At 37.2% G+C, this 14092-nt stretch overlaps 1 protein-coding gene across 1 annotated transcript in view; it reads right to left on the reverse strand.

Annotated features, from left to right (window-relative positions):
• The window catches only part of COL12A1 (collagen type XII alpha 1 chain), a 111984-nt gene that overhangs the window by 49442 nt on the left and 48450 nt on the right, over nucleotides 1-14092 (reverse strand). Inside the window, exons 22-31 of the mRNA XM_045843384.1 lie at nucleotides 11867-12006; nucleotides 11188-11317; nucleotides 9776-9918; nucleotides 9342-9471; nucleotides 7302-7438; nucleotides 6087-6216; nucleotides 3589-3728; nucleotides 3202-3334; nucleotides 3082-3108; nucleotides 2587-2729 (exon numbers count right to left, since the gene is read on the reverse strand). Coding sequence (XP_045699340.1) covers nucleotides 2587-2729; nucleotides 3082-3108; nucleotides 3202-3334; nucleotides 3589-3728; nucleotides 6087-6216; nucleotides 7302-7438; nucleotides 9342-9471; nucleotides 9776-9918; nucleotides 11188-11317; nucleotides 11867-12006 — 1253 coding nt within the window. The remainder of the gene's footprint in view (nucleotides 1-2586; nucleotides 2730-3081; nucleotides 3109-3201; nucleotides 3335-3588; nucleotides 3729-6086; nucleotides 6217-7301; nucleotides 7439-9341; nucleotides 9472-9775; nucleotides 9919-11187; nucleotides 11318-11866; nucleotides 12007-14092) is intronic.

The following is a 14092-nucleotide window of genomic DNA, read 5'->3' on the forward strand; positions in this document are numbered from 1 at the left end:
TCTGGAAACACGTACATGCCACAGTGAAGATTTAAAGATATTGTATGGTATAATTTTAAATCCAAATTATGCACCTTAAGTTGCACACAAAAAAAGACTCTAACCCTTACACTGGTGACCTCAAAAAGATATTTCAACTTGCTCGCCGCCAGCACTGCAAAATTTCACCCGAAAGGCATTTCACTGATCTCTTCCCATGAAGGCATTAATCATAAGTGAGCTACAAACGAACTTTAAGATAGCAAAGACTTGCATATTAGAGGTTCCACACCATTCAGTATAATTCTTACTTTTTCTTACAGATGTTTCTTATTTGCTTTAGAAACACATTAAAATGATTCAGCAAAAGATCTAAAGCTTTCGGTGTTTCTCCAAAACACTGCCACTCTAATGGCATTAGCTGTGTAAACTACGTGACGGGGCCCCTTGCCAGGACACTCAAGCAGGGGTTCCCAGTCATCTCCACGTGGTACGATGCTTTTTCAATTTCCTCCGATTACAGAGTTTTCAGTATTTTATTCATTGCTTAGGGCCATCTAGCTCTCTTGTTGAAAGAAAATTTGTACGATTTGTTAACAGTTTGCCGAATTCAGATGTTTGTGCCACACTAATTAAAATCACATGAAAGGGCATGCTGCCCACAACGAGTGCACATGTGGACGGCTGGGTGTGCTAGCACAGTCCAGATGTTTCCAGCATCACACCCGTCCTTTCAAGTTCTACAGGAAACCTCAGTGAATCACTGCAGTCATCCTAATAAAAGCAAATTGAACAACAGTGGCTAATTTTAATAAATTTAGTATTTGAGATGATGAGAGAAAATACCAATGTCAGTACAAGCCATCTGATACTTAACAAATCTGAAAGCATCCACGTAATAGAGGTAGCCTTATGAGTAAGCAGAAGGGTGTCTGCCTACTTCTTCCGTCCAACTCTTCAAGATAATTCTAGCATCAGTGATTCATTACTTTGATCAGTTCATGGACTGGCATTGAAATGAAAAGGCCCCTAACAATAACAAATCTTAGGGATCATCAGCTAATAGTTTCCAGGGGTTACAGTTAGTTATGAGACTCTATCTAATTCTATTAAGTAGCTAAGCGACAGTAAAAGAGATCTGGACAGCAGTCAGAGGGTGAGTGTCACTAAGAACAGAAATGTTAGGGTCAAGTTTACCCTACTATATTTTCACCTAAATCTGGCCTGGCATAGGCATAAGAAGTTCTGTTTCTGACAAAATATCAATCCATCGAATGTGCCTTACTTTTTTATAAAAAGCCAGATTATTATAGTTGATATTTAGTTTATTCTTGATAATAATAATATATTTAACAACCCTGGCTGGTGTGGCTCAGTGGATTGAGCACCAGACTGAAAACCAAGGGGTTGTCAGTTCGATTCCCAGTCAGGGCACATGCCTCGGTTGCAGGCAGGTCCCCAGTGGGGTGCACGTGAGATGCAACCACACATTGATGTTTCTCTCCCTCCCTTCCTCTCTCTCTAAAAATATATAAATGAAATATTTAAAATAATAATAATATATTTAACATATATAAATAATAATTTATTTAACTGAGACATATTCTCAATCCAAATATATCAAACTACCTAAGTCAAGGTCTATGGAAACCTCAAAAGACCAACTCAAAAGTCACACTGGGATGGGAGGATTTCTGGTTCAGCTAAACCCACTTACTACTATGTACTATCAGAGACCTTTAACCACTGCCAGCGTCCACTTCTGCTAACTCCTCTAAACTGCTCAGAAGTAAGACCCACTGACTGGAGCTCAGCAAGTCGCACGATTGAAAGTTAGTAACTCCTATCTCTCTAGAGCTACATGAGGAAACATTATAGCACCCCCCCCAAAAAAAAGTCAACAAAATACCAAACCTCACCAAAAGCATCACCTCCCGTGACTGTTTTAAAATCATAGTCCTTTGTGAGCAAGGATAAAGTATGCAGCTCTAGTCACACATTTCATAAAAACAAAGGTGGAGAAACTCTGAAGACAGACAACAGAAGCAAGCAAGGTGAATGAACAAGGGTTCTGCTAAATAAGGGGAGACTGGGAAGATAAAAAGATGAAGGCTGAGCTTATAGTCTTAGCATCTTTCTCAGGAATCTCCATTTAGATAAATATAAAAATGACAAATACTAGGAAGTAAGTGAACAGGCACACAGATCTGGAAACACCAGATCTAAAAGATCACTTATTACATGCAAAAAGAGAAAAACTAGAATAAAGGAGTTGAGACTTTCAGAGCAATACGGATTAAAAATCTAAATAGACTAAAAAATCCAGATATCTTCATGGATAACCCAACTCATAGTTTTTTAAGGGAAATGTGGATGCATGAGGCACACAGCTGATACTGTGAAGCTACTATGAAAAGCAGCACTCATTTCCCATGAGAACATCCTCTGAGTCTCCATCAAGGGTGCAGTCAAACATTTCTACCCTGTACAGTAAATTCCACGACTCTCAAAATAATACATATGATTAACTATATCTTGTGGGTGAAAGAAGTTTGAAGAGGAAAAGGCAGAATTTGTCCAAGTAATAGTCTTTACAAAACAAATTACCATTTGTTCATTGCCTTCGCCTGTTGAAGGCTGGTATGTGATTCTGTATTTCTGCACACGACCACTAGCAGGATCCCACTTAACGGTCAAGCTGTTGGATGTTGCATTGTAAACCTGAAGGTTTCGGGGGCCACTTTTTGGAGCTGAAAGAAGATTGTTGAGAAACAAAGTAAGCACACAGAATAATGCCTCTCCCCAAGATATGCACTGTTCCCAGGAAATCAACAGTTGTCTAGGTTTAGAACTAAATCAGTCATTGAATCCTGAATAACTCTTTAACTATCCATGAAATAGTATCCAGGAGAATACTTTTCCAGGAAAAGTAAACTCTAAACCCTAAACAAAGCTTTCCAGGAAAGTCCTATTTAAAAGAAGTCCCAATCAACACCTTACAATTTAAAAACAAAACACCTGTTTGCAGTGGATTGTATGGTACTTCTCATTCATTCATTCATTATTTGATCATTCATACAATTCAGCAAATTAAATTCTTACCTGGTGTTGTTGCAGGTATCAAACGCACTAAAAAAGGAATTTGGGAAAATATTACTAATATCGCTATAGCTGTACTTTAAAATTAATTTTAAAATAACATCCTAAAGGCTGAACACCTACATGTGCGCTCGCTGCCACTCAAGTCATCACTTTCTGACTCATCGGGATAGATGGCAGTAACAGAAACTTCATAGAGAGTGTTTGGGTTCAGGTTTTCAAACATCAAAGTGTTTTCGTCTCCATTTAAGATGGTCTTAGGGAAAGAGGAAGAAAAAAGAAACCCACACAAATCAAGTCAACATATATTTTACACTCAATGGCAGTTTGTTGACATTATTTAGCCAAATGTTTCTGCTTTGAGTCATTCCATGAGCTGAAATCTCACTAGTAAGAAAGGATGCTTTTCTGGCAACACAGGTAATACATTATTTCAGACAAGATTTCCTATCATTAAATGGGACACTAAAAAAAGATAGAGAGAAAAGAGGGAAAGAGAGTTAACACTACCTCCATCTTATCTGAGGTTCCAAAAGGCGCCCAGGTTATTCTATAGAGAGACACATCTGAAGCTGCGTGATCCCACGTTCCTCTGAAACTCTCTGTCGTCACGTCAGTCAGCTTTAGGTTTGTTGGGGCTGGCACTGTGCCTGTTGTGAGAAAAGGCAGGACTAATTTTTTAATGTGATCTATAAACTTCATTTAATATAATAAAACTGCTTTGTTTTATTTTAATGGACATGGAAAGACTGGCTGAAAACATTGTTTAGAAGCAAATATCTCCCCAATTCAGTTTATTTGAAAGATAAATACAAAAGAGAGGTCTGAAAACTGGAAGCATAGTGTGGATATAATAGGTGATTATTAACTTTTATTTTTATAGGTGATTATGTTCTATTTTAAAAGGTAATAATTTAGTAATACTCTTCTAATTCAGTGGTTCCTAATCATTTTGCATCTCAATCTTTTTGAGAATCTAATGAACTAAGGGCACTTGCACAGAGCAGAACACATAAGCAGAAACTTTGGCATATAATATCAGAGAGTAAGTGAAGCTTCATGGTCCATGAAATGTTATGATCTAAGTAATCCATGCACAAGCTTCTCCTGCAGTCACTAAGCTCACACACAATGTGAAGCAGACTGTAATTGCCTCTGTCTAAAGAGAAGAAAAACCACGGAGTGCTGATGACTGCTGAAATTCCAATTAAAAACCTATTCATCAGGCATTCTAATTAGTTTGCAGTACAAGCAATTTGGAAAGTCTGCCACAAATCCTGAACTTTCACTGTCAATTATTTCTCAGACTCTTGGCAACCAAAGTCAACACCACAAAGCCCAGAGCCATCAAAAGTTTGTTTCTAATAATTATAGTGACAAGGCCCATTGAGATAGAGTGGCACCATTTTCACAGGCACAACTGCCATCAAGACATCAAGCATGCACTTTGGATGTATCTAAGTTATTAGGAAATATTAAGGATTAAAAACCTATATTGAAAGTATTAATTTATTGTACTAAATTACCTGCTTCTACCAGCCTTTTTTCCTGACTTTTTTTCTCTCTACTACTCATGTTATGTTTATGCAAAGCTGTCAGTCTACTCTTTGCATCAATTTTTGTCCCTAGCCACTGCCCAAAACTGATGTCAAGAAAGCAAGTGAAATAGCTAAGAGATACCACATGGTAAGAAAATCACAGAAATGGGTGCTGTCTGGTGTTAAGGAGCAGGCTGGGCCATTTCACAAGATGCCTTGATCATGCACAGACAGCTGGTCACTAAAGGAGAATATTGTGAGCCTCTGGTGAGGGAGTCACTGCGTAGCAAGTAAAAGTTCCAGACGCTTGCACTAATCCCACCACTAGGTTACTTGATGAGGTGGGCAAGTCATTAAATTCTCTAGCCCTGTACTGTCCACTAGGAGAACCACTAGCCACATGTAGCTACTGAGTACTTGAAATGTGACTAGCCAAATTTGTGATATGCTGTAAGTATAAAATTAGTACATCCTGTATTCTGAAGACTTATGATGAAAAATGTAAACTAGCTCATTAATAATAATGTAAACTAGCTCATTATAATACTGATACATGTTGAAATGATAATTTTTTGGATAAATTAGGTCAAATAAAACACATTATTAAAATTAACTTTATGTGTCCTTTCCTTTTTAATATGGCTACTAGAAAAATTGAAATTACATATGGGACTCCCATTACAGTTCTTTGGAATATTGCTAGCTCTGGACCTTGATTTTTTTAACTACTATTCAATTAGAAAATTATGGGCTGAACACTGTGCCAAGCACTGAAGATTCAAAGTTCAACAAAATCAGTGTGTCTCTGCCTTCATTAGGAAGGGAAAGCAAAATCGATAAAAGAGGCCAACAGGCAATAATAATTAGGCTAAATGCTATGGAAGTACCATATGGAAGAGAAACAGGCATCCCTCCAAGAAGCAACATAATGGGGCAAGGAAGGAGGGGTGAGGCAGGTGTTCTGTAAGTCCCCACCTTCCCCCCGTGGACATCTCCCCTTCCTCTGAAATCCGAATGCATACAAACTGCGTGCCACACACCTCACCTTCCTTGTACAACCCCACATATCATCAACTAATTTTATCTCTACAATGAAATCATGAACTATTGATGGCAAAGATGCTTACATTTTGTTACCCTGGTAGCCCTTTACACATAGTAAGATGTCAAAAATACTTGGTAACTAATGCTACTTTTCCAGAGGAAATGTCCAACATACATCAAGAATGTACTTTTTCTCTCCCATCCCACCCCCAACCCCACACACACCAGTGAAGTATGTAGAAGATGAATTAGTGACAGAGGCTGATAGAAGAACAGTAGGAGAGAAATTATAACAGAAATGAACATAAAGGTAGAAGGGGAGAAGAAAATAAATGAAAAAACAACCTGTGAATGCAAACATTATTAAATACTGGCAAAAACAGCATTAAGAAACCAAATGAGCCAATCAGCATGATCACAACTCACGGGTCTTTTCTTGAGCAGTCACTGGGGGAGACTCCCCCTCGTCATACACGGCAGAAACGCTGACTGTATACAGGGTCTGTGAGGTGAGTTCTTTGAGAGGGATGCTGGTCTGTGACCTGTCTACTTCAACCTGCAATAGAGCAGCAGAGCTACTTTTACAAAGGGTTTAGTTTCGTCATCTCTCTGTTGTTTACTATACCTCTCAGCACAAGAGCATTAAGAATAGTGGTACAAAAAAAAAAGCAGTTTTTTTCCAATCTGCATAGGAGCCCAGAAACTGGAGACAGTTCATATGTGGAAAAAGAAGTATGTACTAGAGCCATACCTGGCCTGGTAAATGATGACTGCCTATGGATTTAAACAACCTAATCATTTTTCACCTATTTGCCTTTGTACCACTGCCTCATTTCTTTTGGAGATGTTGTCCTGTGGATTATCTCATTTGTTATGCACAAGAACCCTGTGAGACCCACTGGTCATCATACCTCTTTTGAAACTGAAACCCAGGATGACATGAATGTGTGCACATGGATAAATTAGCTTTTGTGTAATCCAAATGACCAGCACAGTCAGTAACTGGGTGCTTAGTGAAACTATTTCTATGTTCCAAAAATGCCCCTGAGATTCCAATATCAGTGCTCCCACCCCAAGCACACATGAATTTTAAACCCATCCACTGGTGAAGCCCCTCAGTTTGCTCCCACTTTGAAACAGGTTGTCAGAGAAAATGCTCCCTCCACCCCAACATCTACTCAAAAACATTCACTGTCAAAAGGACATTTCTCCAACAACATATCCATCCTTTCTGTCTGTCCTTTTCAATTGTCCTGTCTTCCTATTATCTGACAAACTTCCCAACATCCTCTTGCTAGCTTTTATTTTTAGAAACATTATTGACATATTTTTAGTAATTTATAGAATGCAGAGCATCATATATGTAATCTAGATGAAAAGGAAATACTATCTAGGTTCTATAACTAAGGGGTGATATTTTTAAGATTACTATTATACAGCAAAACATTTTTAACTAAATGCAAGACAGTTCAACATATTATCAATATTCAAAAAGTCTTTTATTAATATAATAATTTTTCAACACTATACTAACAAAATGACAGTATTCAAAACATGCTATCAAATGTACTTGTTTAGGTTGTTTTGTTAAATCTACTAGGAAAACAAATAATTCCAAACTCATTCTAATCTTTAACCTACCTCTTTGGTATCCTCTTCTGGAGTTTTGTAGCGAACAATATATTTACGCACTGCTCCAGGAGCGGGTTCCCAAGAGACATTGATGGTGCTGTGGGTCACATCTCTGAGTTTCAGGTCTTGAGGTTTGGGAAGAGGCACTGGAGATGCATGAGAAATTAGGTCCAGATGCGATTCTCAACCACAAAGCTCTAAAGAATCCACATAAGCTTTCAAGAAGTTGTTTTGAGAGCACTTAAAGGTATGCAGGAAAATAACTAAAATATAGCAGATACAATGATAAATGTACTATACTTCTACCAGGTAGAGCTGAATTATCATTAAGAAGTTTTTAAAAATAGGATAAATTTATATTTATATGATGACTTGACTTCTCACTTTTATGTTAGTTTCTTCCACTCTATTGAAATAAACTCTTACGTGATGCTCAGCTATAATAAATCATAATTCACCATAAATTTATCATTCATGTTTCCTTATCAGATATTTAAATTGATTAAGGTAAAAAACAAAATCAAAACAGTCAAGCTGCCCTAAGAATGCAACAGAAAAATATCTGGCTACAAGAGTGAAGAATGAAGATGAGCCAAAAGTTAGCATACAAGGAACTTATAAGCAAATCCACAGAAGCCTAAATGGTGAAAAGAAAATACAATTAATAAAGTTTTACCAAGACAAACAAAGCTTCACCTTAAAAAGAAGAAGGAGGAAGATAACTAATGAATGTGTTTTCTTTTGTTATATTAGACATATCTCACTTATATTAGACATATCTCACTCTTTCCAGTTGCCCATTTGACCAATGCCTTTGTCTCTCATTGAAACTCTACACACCTCTCTTCCTGAATCTTTCTCTCCACCTCTATTTCTGCACCTCATCCCTTCAATGCTTTTATTTCTCTGAGCTCCCTGCCTCCACTGTGAAGGTCCAGCCCTATAGCCTAATCCACGGCCACATTTGTCTTTCATCCATTATGGCTCTCCTCTCCCAGCACTCTCAGGACACGTCTTCATCCCTAGCAGGCTCCCAACTCTTTCCATCTGCCACTGATCCATTTCCACAAAAGCACTAGCTCCAAACAAGATCTAACATACAAAAGATGATTATTTTTTGTTCATGAGTTTATAGTGCCCCACCCAGGAGGGGTTCTTTCTCTTTTCTGCCCTATCATGCTTCTGCCTTAGACCCTTTTCCCCCTTGAAGATTCCTTCCAGTTTCTTTATTTCTCTAGAAATGTGGACTGAGACTCACCAAATTTAAACCAAGTCATCTATCCCAGCATGCCCACCTAAACAAGCAAGAAACCCAACTCCCAGCTAGGTCAGGCAAAGGTCCTAAGTGCAATCACTGTCACTTTTCAAGAAAAATGCTAGTGAAACATACGGAAAACACAAAAAGGGCCAATCAACACACAAATGAGAGAAGTGCAAACTAGGATGGAATCCATGCACTCTGTGCTGCTTTGCATTATTTATTGGTGCATTACCTATACTTATTGGTGCACAGTGACTAGAGTATAATAGATGATCAATGTTTTGGGGCTGAGTTAATTGATCAATTCACTTAATTGAAACAGGCATTCATATGTGCCACAAAGTTGCTACTTCAATAAAAATGTGGAACATTCTGATTTTAAACTGAGTATCTTCCTTCAAACCTACACTCACCCAACTTCCCATCCTCACCAACTGTGTAGGTCTACTTCATGGACCTACAGCAACATCGGTTGTAAGGTATATACTATTTTATGTTCTGTGCCTTGATAGACATCTGGCCATGAACAGTTGTAAGACAATATTGATTGTAAGGTACACTTCAATATTGGGCATGTTAAGTATGAAAAGATATATAAATCCTATAATCAACTTAAGATGCTGCCATAAGTCTAGAATTAATCTTAATTCTCAAATTTGATTGCCATAAATAATAACTCTATAACTTATGCACAATAATTAAATTATGATTAGCATCACTGAGTAAAAGAAAAATCTGAACAAATGTTATTAAGCAGTAGAAAAGAAGGAAAATTGGCAATGTCTTACGAGTGACTTCCCGAGCAGTGACAGGTTCACTGGTGAGGTCATGCAGGGCTGCCTGGACTGTGACCACATACTCAGTGTTGGGAAAGAGGCCAGTCAGCTGCACATCGTTCACTGCTGGTCCCACATGCATCTGCATATTGACATGCCGAGGGGAGATCAGACATTCAGATCACACGTTCCCACTTACCAGGCACAGCCAATCACAGCCCATGTGTAACCACTAGATTATAACACAACTTTTATTTTTCATGTTTCTGAATTGTATTTTCTTTTTCATGCTAAAGCTTTCTAAAAGGAGTCACAGGCCTAATTTTCTATTTTTCTGGTTTCTGTGTAAAGGTATAAATGAGTTCATAAGTAACTGCAGTTAATGAAGACTCCAAAACTGTAATGTCTCAGGAAGACCCAATAAAAAAGAAACAAATGTCTCCCACCTCTTTGGCTTTTGTCGGTTCTGTGGCATTGATGGGTTCGTAGGACAAAGTGTAGCCGGTAGCCCCTCCCACTGGCTGCCACTGCACCTTCATGGTGGTAGTGCCAATGTCATAAATATTCAGGCTGACGACAGGAACAGGCACTGTTGGAATGTAAAACAGACATCAGTCTAATTCCTGTTCTTCTGCTCATTTTTTAATTGGTTCCTACTTAGTTATTGATATTTGTATATGCTAAATAAAGAATATGTTGCTATGGGAAATAAATGAGAGTTAACATCACCCATTCCTCTTCCCTCCAAAAAACACAATGTCATTGTTCATAACTACCTCATACTCAGGACTGTGTGTTACAACTATTTCATAGGAGGAAAAAAGTTTAAATTTCAAATATTATTCCTATGAGTCCATATAGAAGCCAAAATAAGTACCAACTTCCTGATATTTCAGTTTGTTTTTCTGCAACATCTCTAATTTGACTATGTTCATCCTTTAATCATAGAATTTTATATATAAGTAACCAACATAGTATTTTATTTCACCTTTATTTTAAAAGTTTGTTAACTGAGAGTGCCATATATTACTAACTGGAACTTAGGGATTTATGGGCTTTATGAAGCCAAGCCCATGAGGCACAGTAAACAGCTTGCAGACTCCTCTTCACACAACATCCACATAGCTTTCTCTTTGTTGTCCAAAGATTGAGTTTAAATTTTTAAGGACTTACCAAATTAATCCTGCCTATTATTAAATACATTTTTTAACTCCTATTGTCTAATGTAAGGGGAAATAAGAGAAGAGATAAAGACCTAAAGAACCAAGCAGTAAGCAGAGTCAATTCTTGTGTTGGAGAGAGTGATACCCATTCCTTTCTCTTACAAGTGGTCCCCTTCCCCCTGGAGCCCAGCCAAGAAGATGGGAGAAGGAAGGAGAATATTCACAAGGCCTCAGAAACCTTACCATAAATACAAGTGAGGGACATCTCTCCTAAAAACTCTACTCAAAGTCAAAGCCATTAGAACTTCTCTAGTAAAGGCCAGAGGCCAAAGGCCAAAGGCCAGGAAAGAAAAAATGGAGAGATCTCATTGCCAGAAGGAAGATCTGGCCTTCAACAGAATGAAAATAGATCATTCAGTACAGCTCCTCTTCCTAACCTTAGTCCCCCTCCCCTCACATGGTGTCCTTAAAAAGTGAAGTATCTATGTTCATAGATACTTTGCCTGGAGTAGCCAGTAAGAGTAGAAAACCACCATGTATTTACTGAGCACCTACACAAAGAAGGCACTCAGTAAACTGTTGAATGGATATTGAATAAAGGAATGACTTGGAAGACTGACAAAATCCCACATGGGCTGCCACCTCTTTATCTTAAAAAAACAAAACAGTTATATTTTATTTTTAATCTGACTTACAGGTTTTTTCTGTGCCCTTCAGAGGCTCACTATATTCGTCTTCTACTACAGAATACACATTCACAACATACTGAGTTTCAGGCTTCAGATCTTTCAGTACTGTGCTACTTTCCAGCCGGCTCACATAAAACTAAAAGAAAAAAATTTAAGTAATAACAACATATTATAATCACTTCCCTCTTTTCTACTATAGTTACAAAGTACTTAAATACAATGAACTTAGAAATTATGTTTCAATAAGACCATTGTCTTTTGTTTTTGCAAAATACCACATTATAATGAGATCTCAGACAATTCATATAATTTACTCTCCCAACTATTGTTTCCTTATTTGTAAAAAGAGTGGGTAAAACTAGATCATCTTTAATGTTCCCTTCTAACTCTCTGATTCTAAGTATAAACTCATGAACAAATCAAGCATTCTCTAATTAAATTTTAATTAAAAATCATGTTGATATTCTTTAACTCTCAGAAATCATAAGAATTTAAGCAGAGCTCTTTTCCTTTAATTAAGCCCAAAGGGAAGTGTTTGCCTAGCATGAGCTAGAAAGCACCATTATTGACTTGTTCTGGACTCTACCTCCCTTTTGCTCCTCACCTTACATTTTCCCAGAGCCCTAATGAGTAGGACCCAATCTGAACATCAGGAAGAAGGGGATTGGAAGTGTTGTCTACTCACTTCTTGGCGTTTCCCTCCAGAAACTGGGTAGTATTCAACCTTATATCTGTCCACACTGTCAGCAGGAGGTGTCCAGCTCACTCTAAAAGAACGATGGGTTCTCTCAGAAATAACTAGGTTAGAAGGCGCTGCCAAGTCACCTACACGTGGGAATAAAGTACATACACTTTTTTCATTATTACACCAACGTGATAAAATTTGAAATTAGATTGAAACATTATTAGTGTCCAAATCAAGCTTGTACACGCTTCCTTTCACATATTAAGTAGCTACAGTTAATCATTGTAGAGGACCATTGCACATAAGATGTCTCTGAAGGGATGCCCAGAGGGGTCCTTCAGCCCCAGAAAATTCAAACTTGAGCTCATTTTCTTTCACTGAAACTTGGTCCCACTCTTCCTTATGGTACCACCCGTTTACCAGTCTCAAACCTCTGAATCATCCTTTGGATACTTTCTCCTCTCACTAGCCTTGTAATCAATTTATAATCTAATAAATTGCCCTGGCTGGCATAGCTCAGTGGATTGAGCTCAGTCTGTGAACCAAAGTGTCCTCTCTCTCTCTCTCTTTCTCCCTCCCTTTCCTCTCTAAAAATAAATAAAATCTTTTTTAAAAAAAATCTAATAAATTTAGTGATTTATAATCCATATAAATCCTAATTTATAATCAACAAATAAGGACCTGGGACCTCACAAATCCATTGTCTCTCTCATAACTTTTGGTACCATCCAAGTTCACGGCCCTCATTATCATTTTGATTATTTATATTCAGGTTGTAGTCTGTAAGAACAAAATTGGTTTCTTGTTCTTGATTAGTTCCCCTATAGGACCTAGTTCAGTGGTAAGAGCACCTAACCATTTTCATACTCAAAAGAGAGAAACAACTAAGTTTTTAAAAATGTGGTAATATCATACTGTCTGTGATTACATTCTCTGTGGGTAGATATAGGTGAAATGACTAATGCAGAACAATATCTGGAATAAATATTAATGAACGCAGAAATATTAAGTTCCTTATGACCACTAGAAAGATTTACCAAATAAGAATTTTAAGAGAATTAAACCAGTGACTCCATGAGCATGGCAAATTATTCTCATATAAATTCTTTCTACTTTCTTTGCAAGCCAAAGCTGGAGAAAGCATTTCCATTCTTAGTATCCTAACCTTTATTGTACTTGGGTCATAATCAAGCCTACAAAATTATCAACCAATTTTACTGTCTGGGAAACTAGAATGAATGCAACTCTTACATAGTTGACAAAAAAAATAAAGGAAAATAGATAAAAGATGTTTTCATCCCTATTCAAAGTTCTCTCCAACTAAATAAAAGTACAACTCTCTCAGCTAATCCAGAGCCAGAAGCCTACAAATGCTGGTTTCCTGGCTGGTCCATTTCTCCAGGGAAAAGGTCAGTCTGTTGTTCAAAATCCAAAAAAATAAAATCTGCAAAAGTTTGGAGTAAGAAACTCAAGAAGGAACAGTCGAATAAACATATCCCAGTACCTAAAGCATGTAAACCATTTTACCACATTATTTGTTAAGTTCATTCCAACCTTTCCAAAACCAGAAGATAATAATGAAAGGCTACCTTCACCATAATCCACATTGCTATTACAAGTACTTAAAAGAAACTTTTACAATATAATGCATTTAATTTTCCAAAAATCTTCAATTTTGGTGCTTACTATGTTTTGTCTTGTGATTTATGTGGAGAATAATCATTTCACACTACCTTTTGTCACTAAGAATTCAGTCCCATAATTTTACTTCTAAATCTTAATTCCTTTTCAATAACTACTTTTCTTTTCAAAGACCTCTAAAAACATCCTTAACCACTTAACCCTGTGTAATTTAACTTCTCTAAGTCTCAGTTTTCTTCCCAGGTTATGACAGATTATGTCATTTCTAAAAGTCCACACTCTAAAATTGTAATGTCCCTGTATATTTAAGGGTTACAAGTGCAAAGTATCAAATTTGATCATCTCCAGTTCAGGCAAAGCAAATCAGATATAAGACCCCTCTTTCATTCCTAACAAAAAAAAAGTTATCAAACTTTAGAAAATAAAAGTCTATGAGCAACAATTTAATAGAAGCTTAGCAATTATAGAGTGAAGATGCTTTATAAGAAAATATGTATACACAGAAAAAGAAAGAATTTCTCTTCCCCAATCACCACTTATGCACGGTGCATGTCTGTGTGCAGGCACATACAACTGAAAGTGTCC

Source organism: Phyllostomus hastatus, unplaced genomic scaffold (assembly GCF_019186645.2).
Source record: "Phyllostomus hastatus isolate PE091 unplaced genomic scaffold, TTU_PhHast_1.1 phas_contig_40, whole genome shotgun sequence".
Classification (NCBI taxonomy): domain Eukaryota; kingdom Metazoa; phylum Chordata; class Mammalia; order Chiroptera; family Phyllostomidae; genus Phyllostomus; species Phyllostomus hastatus.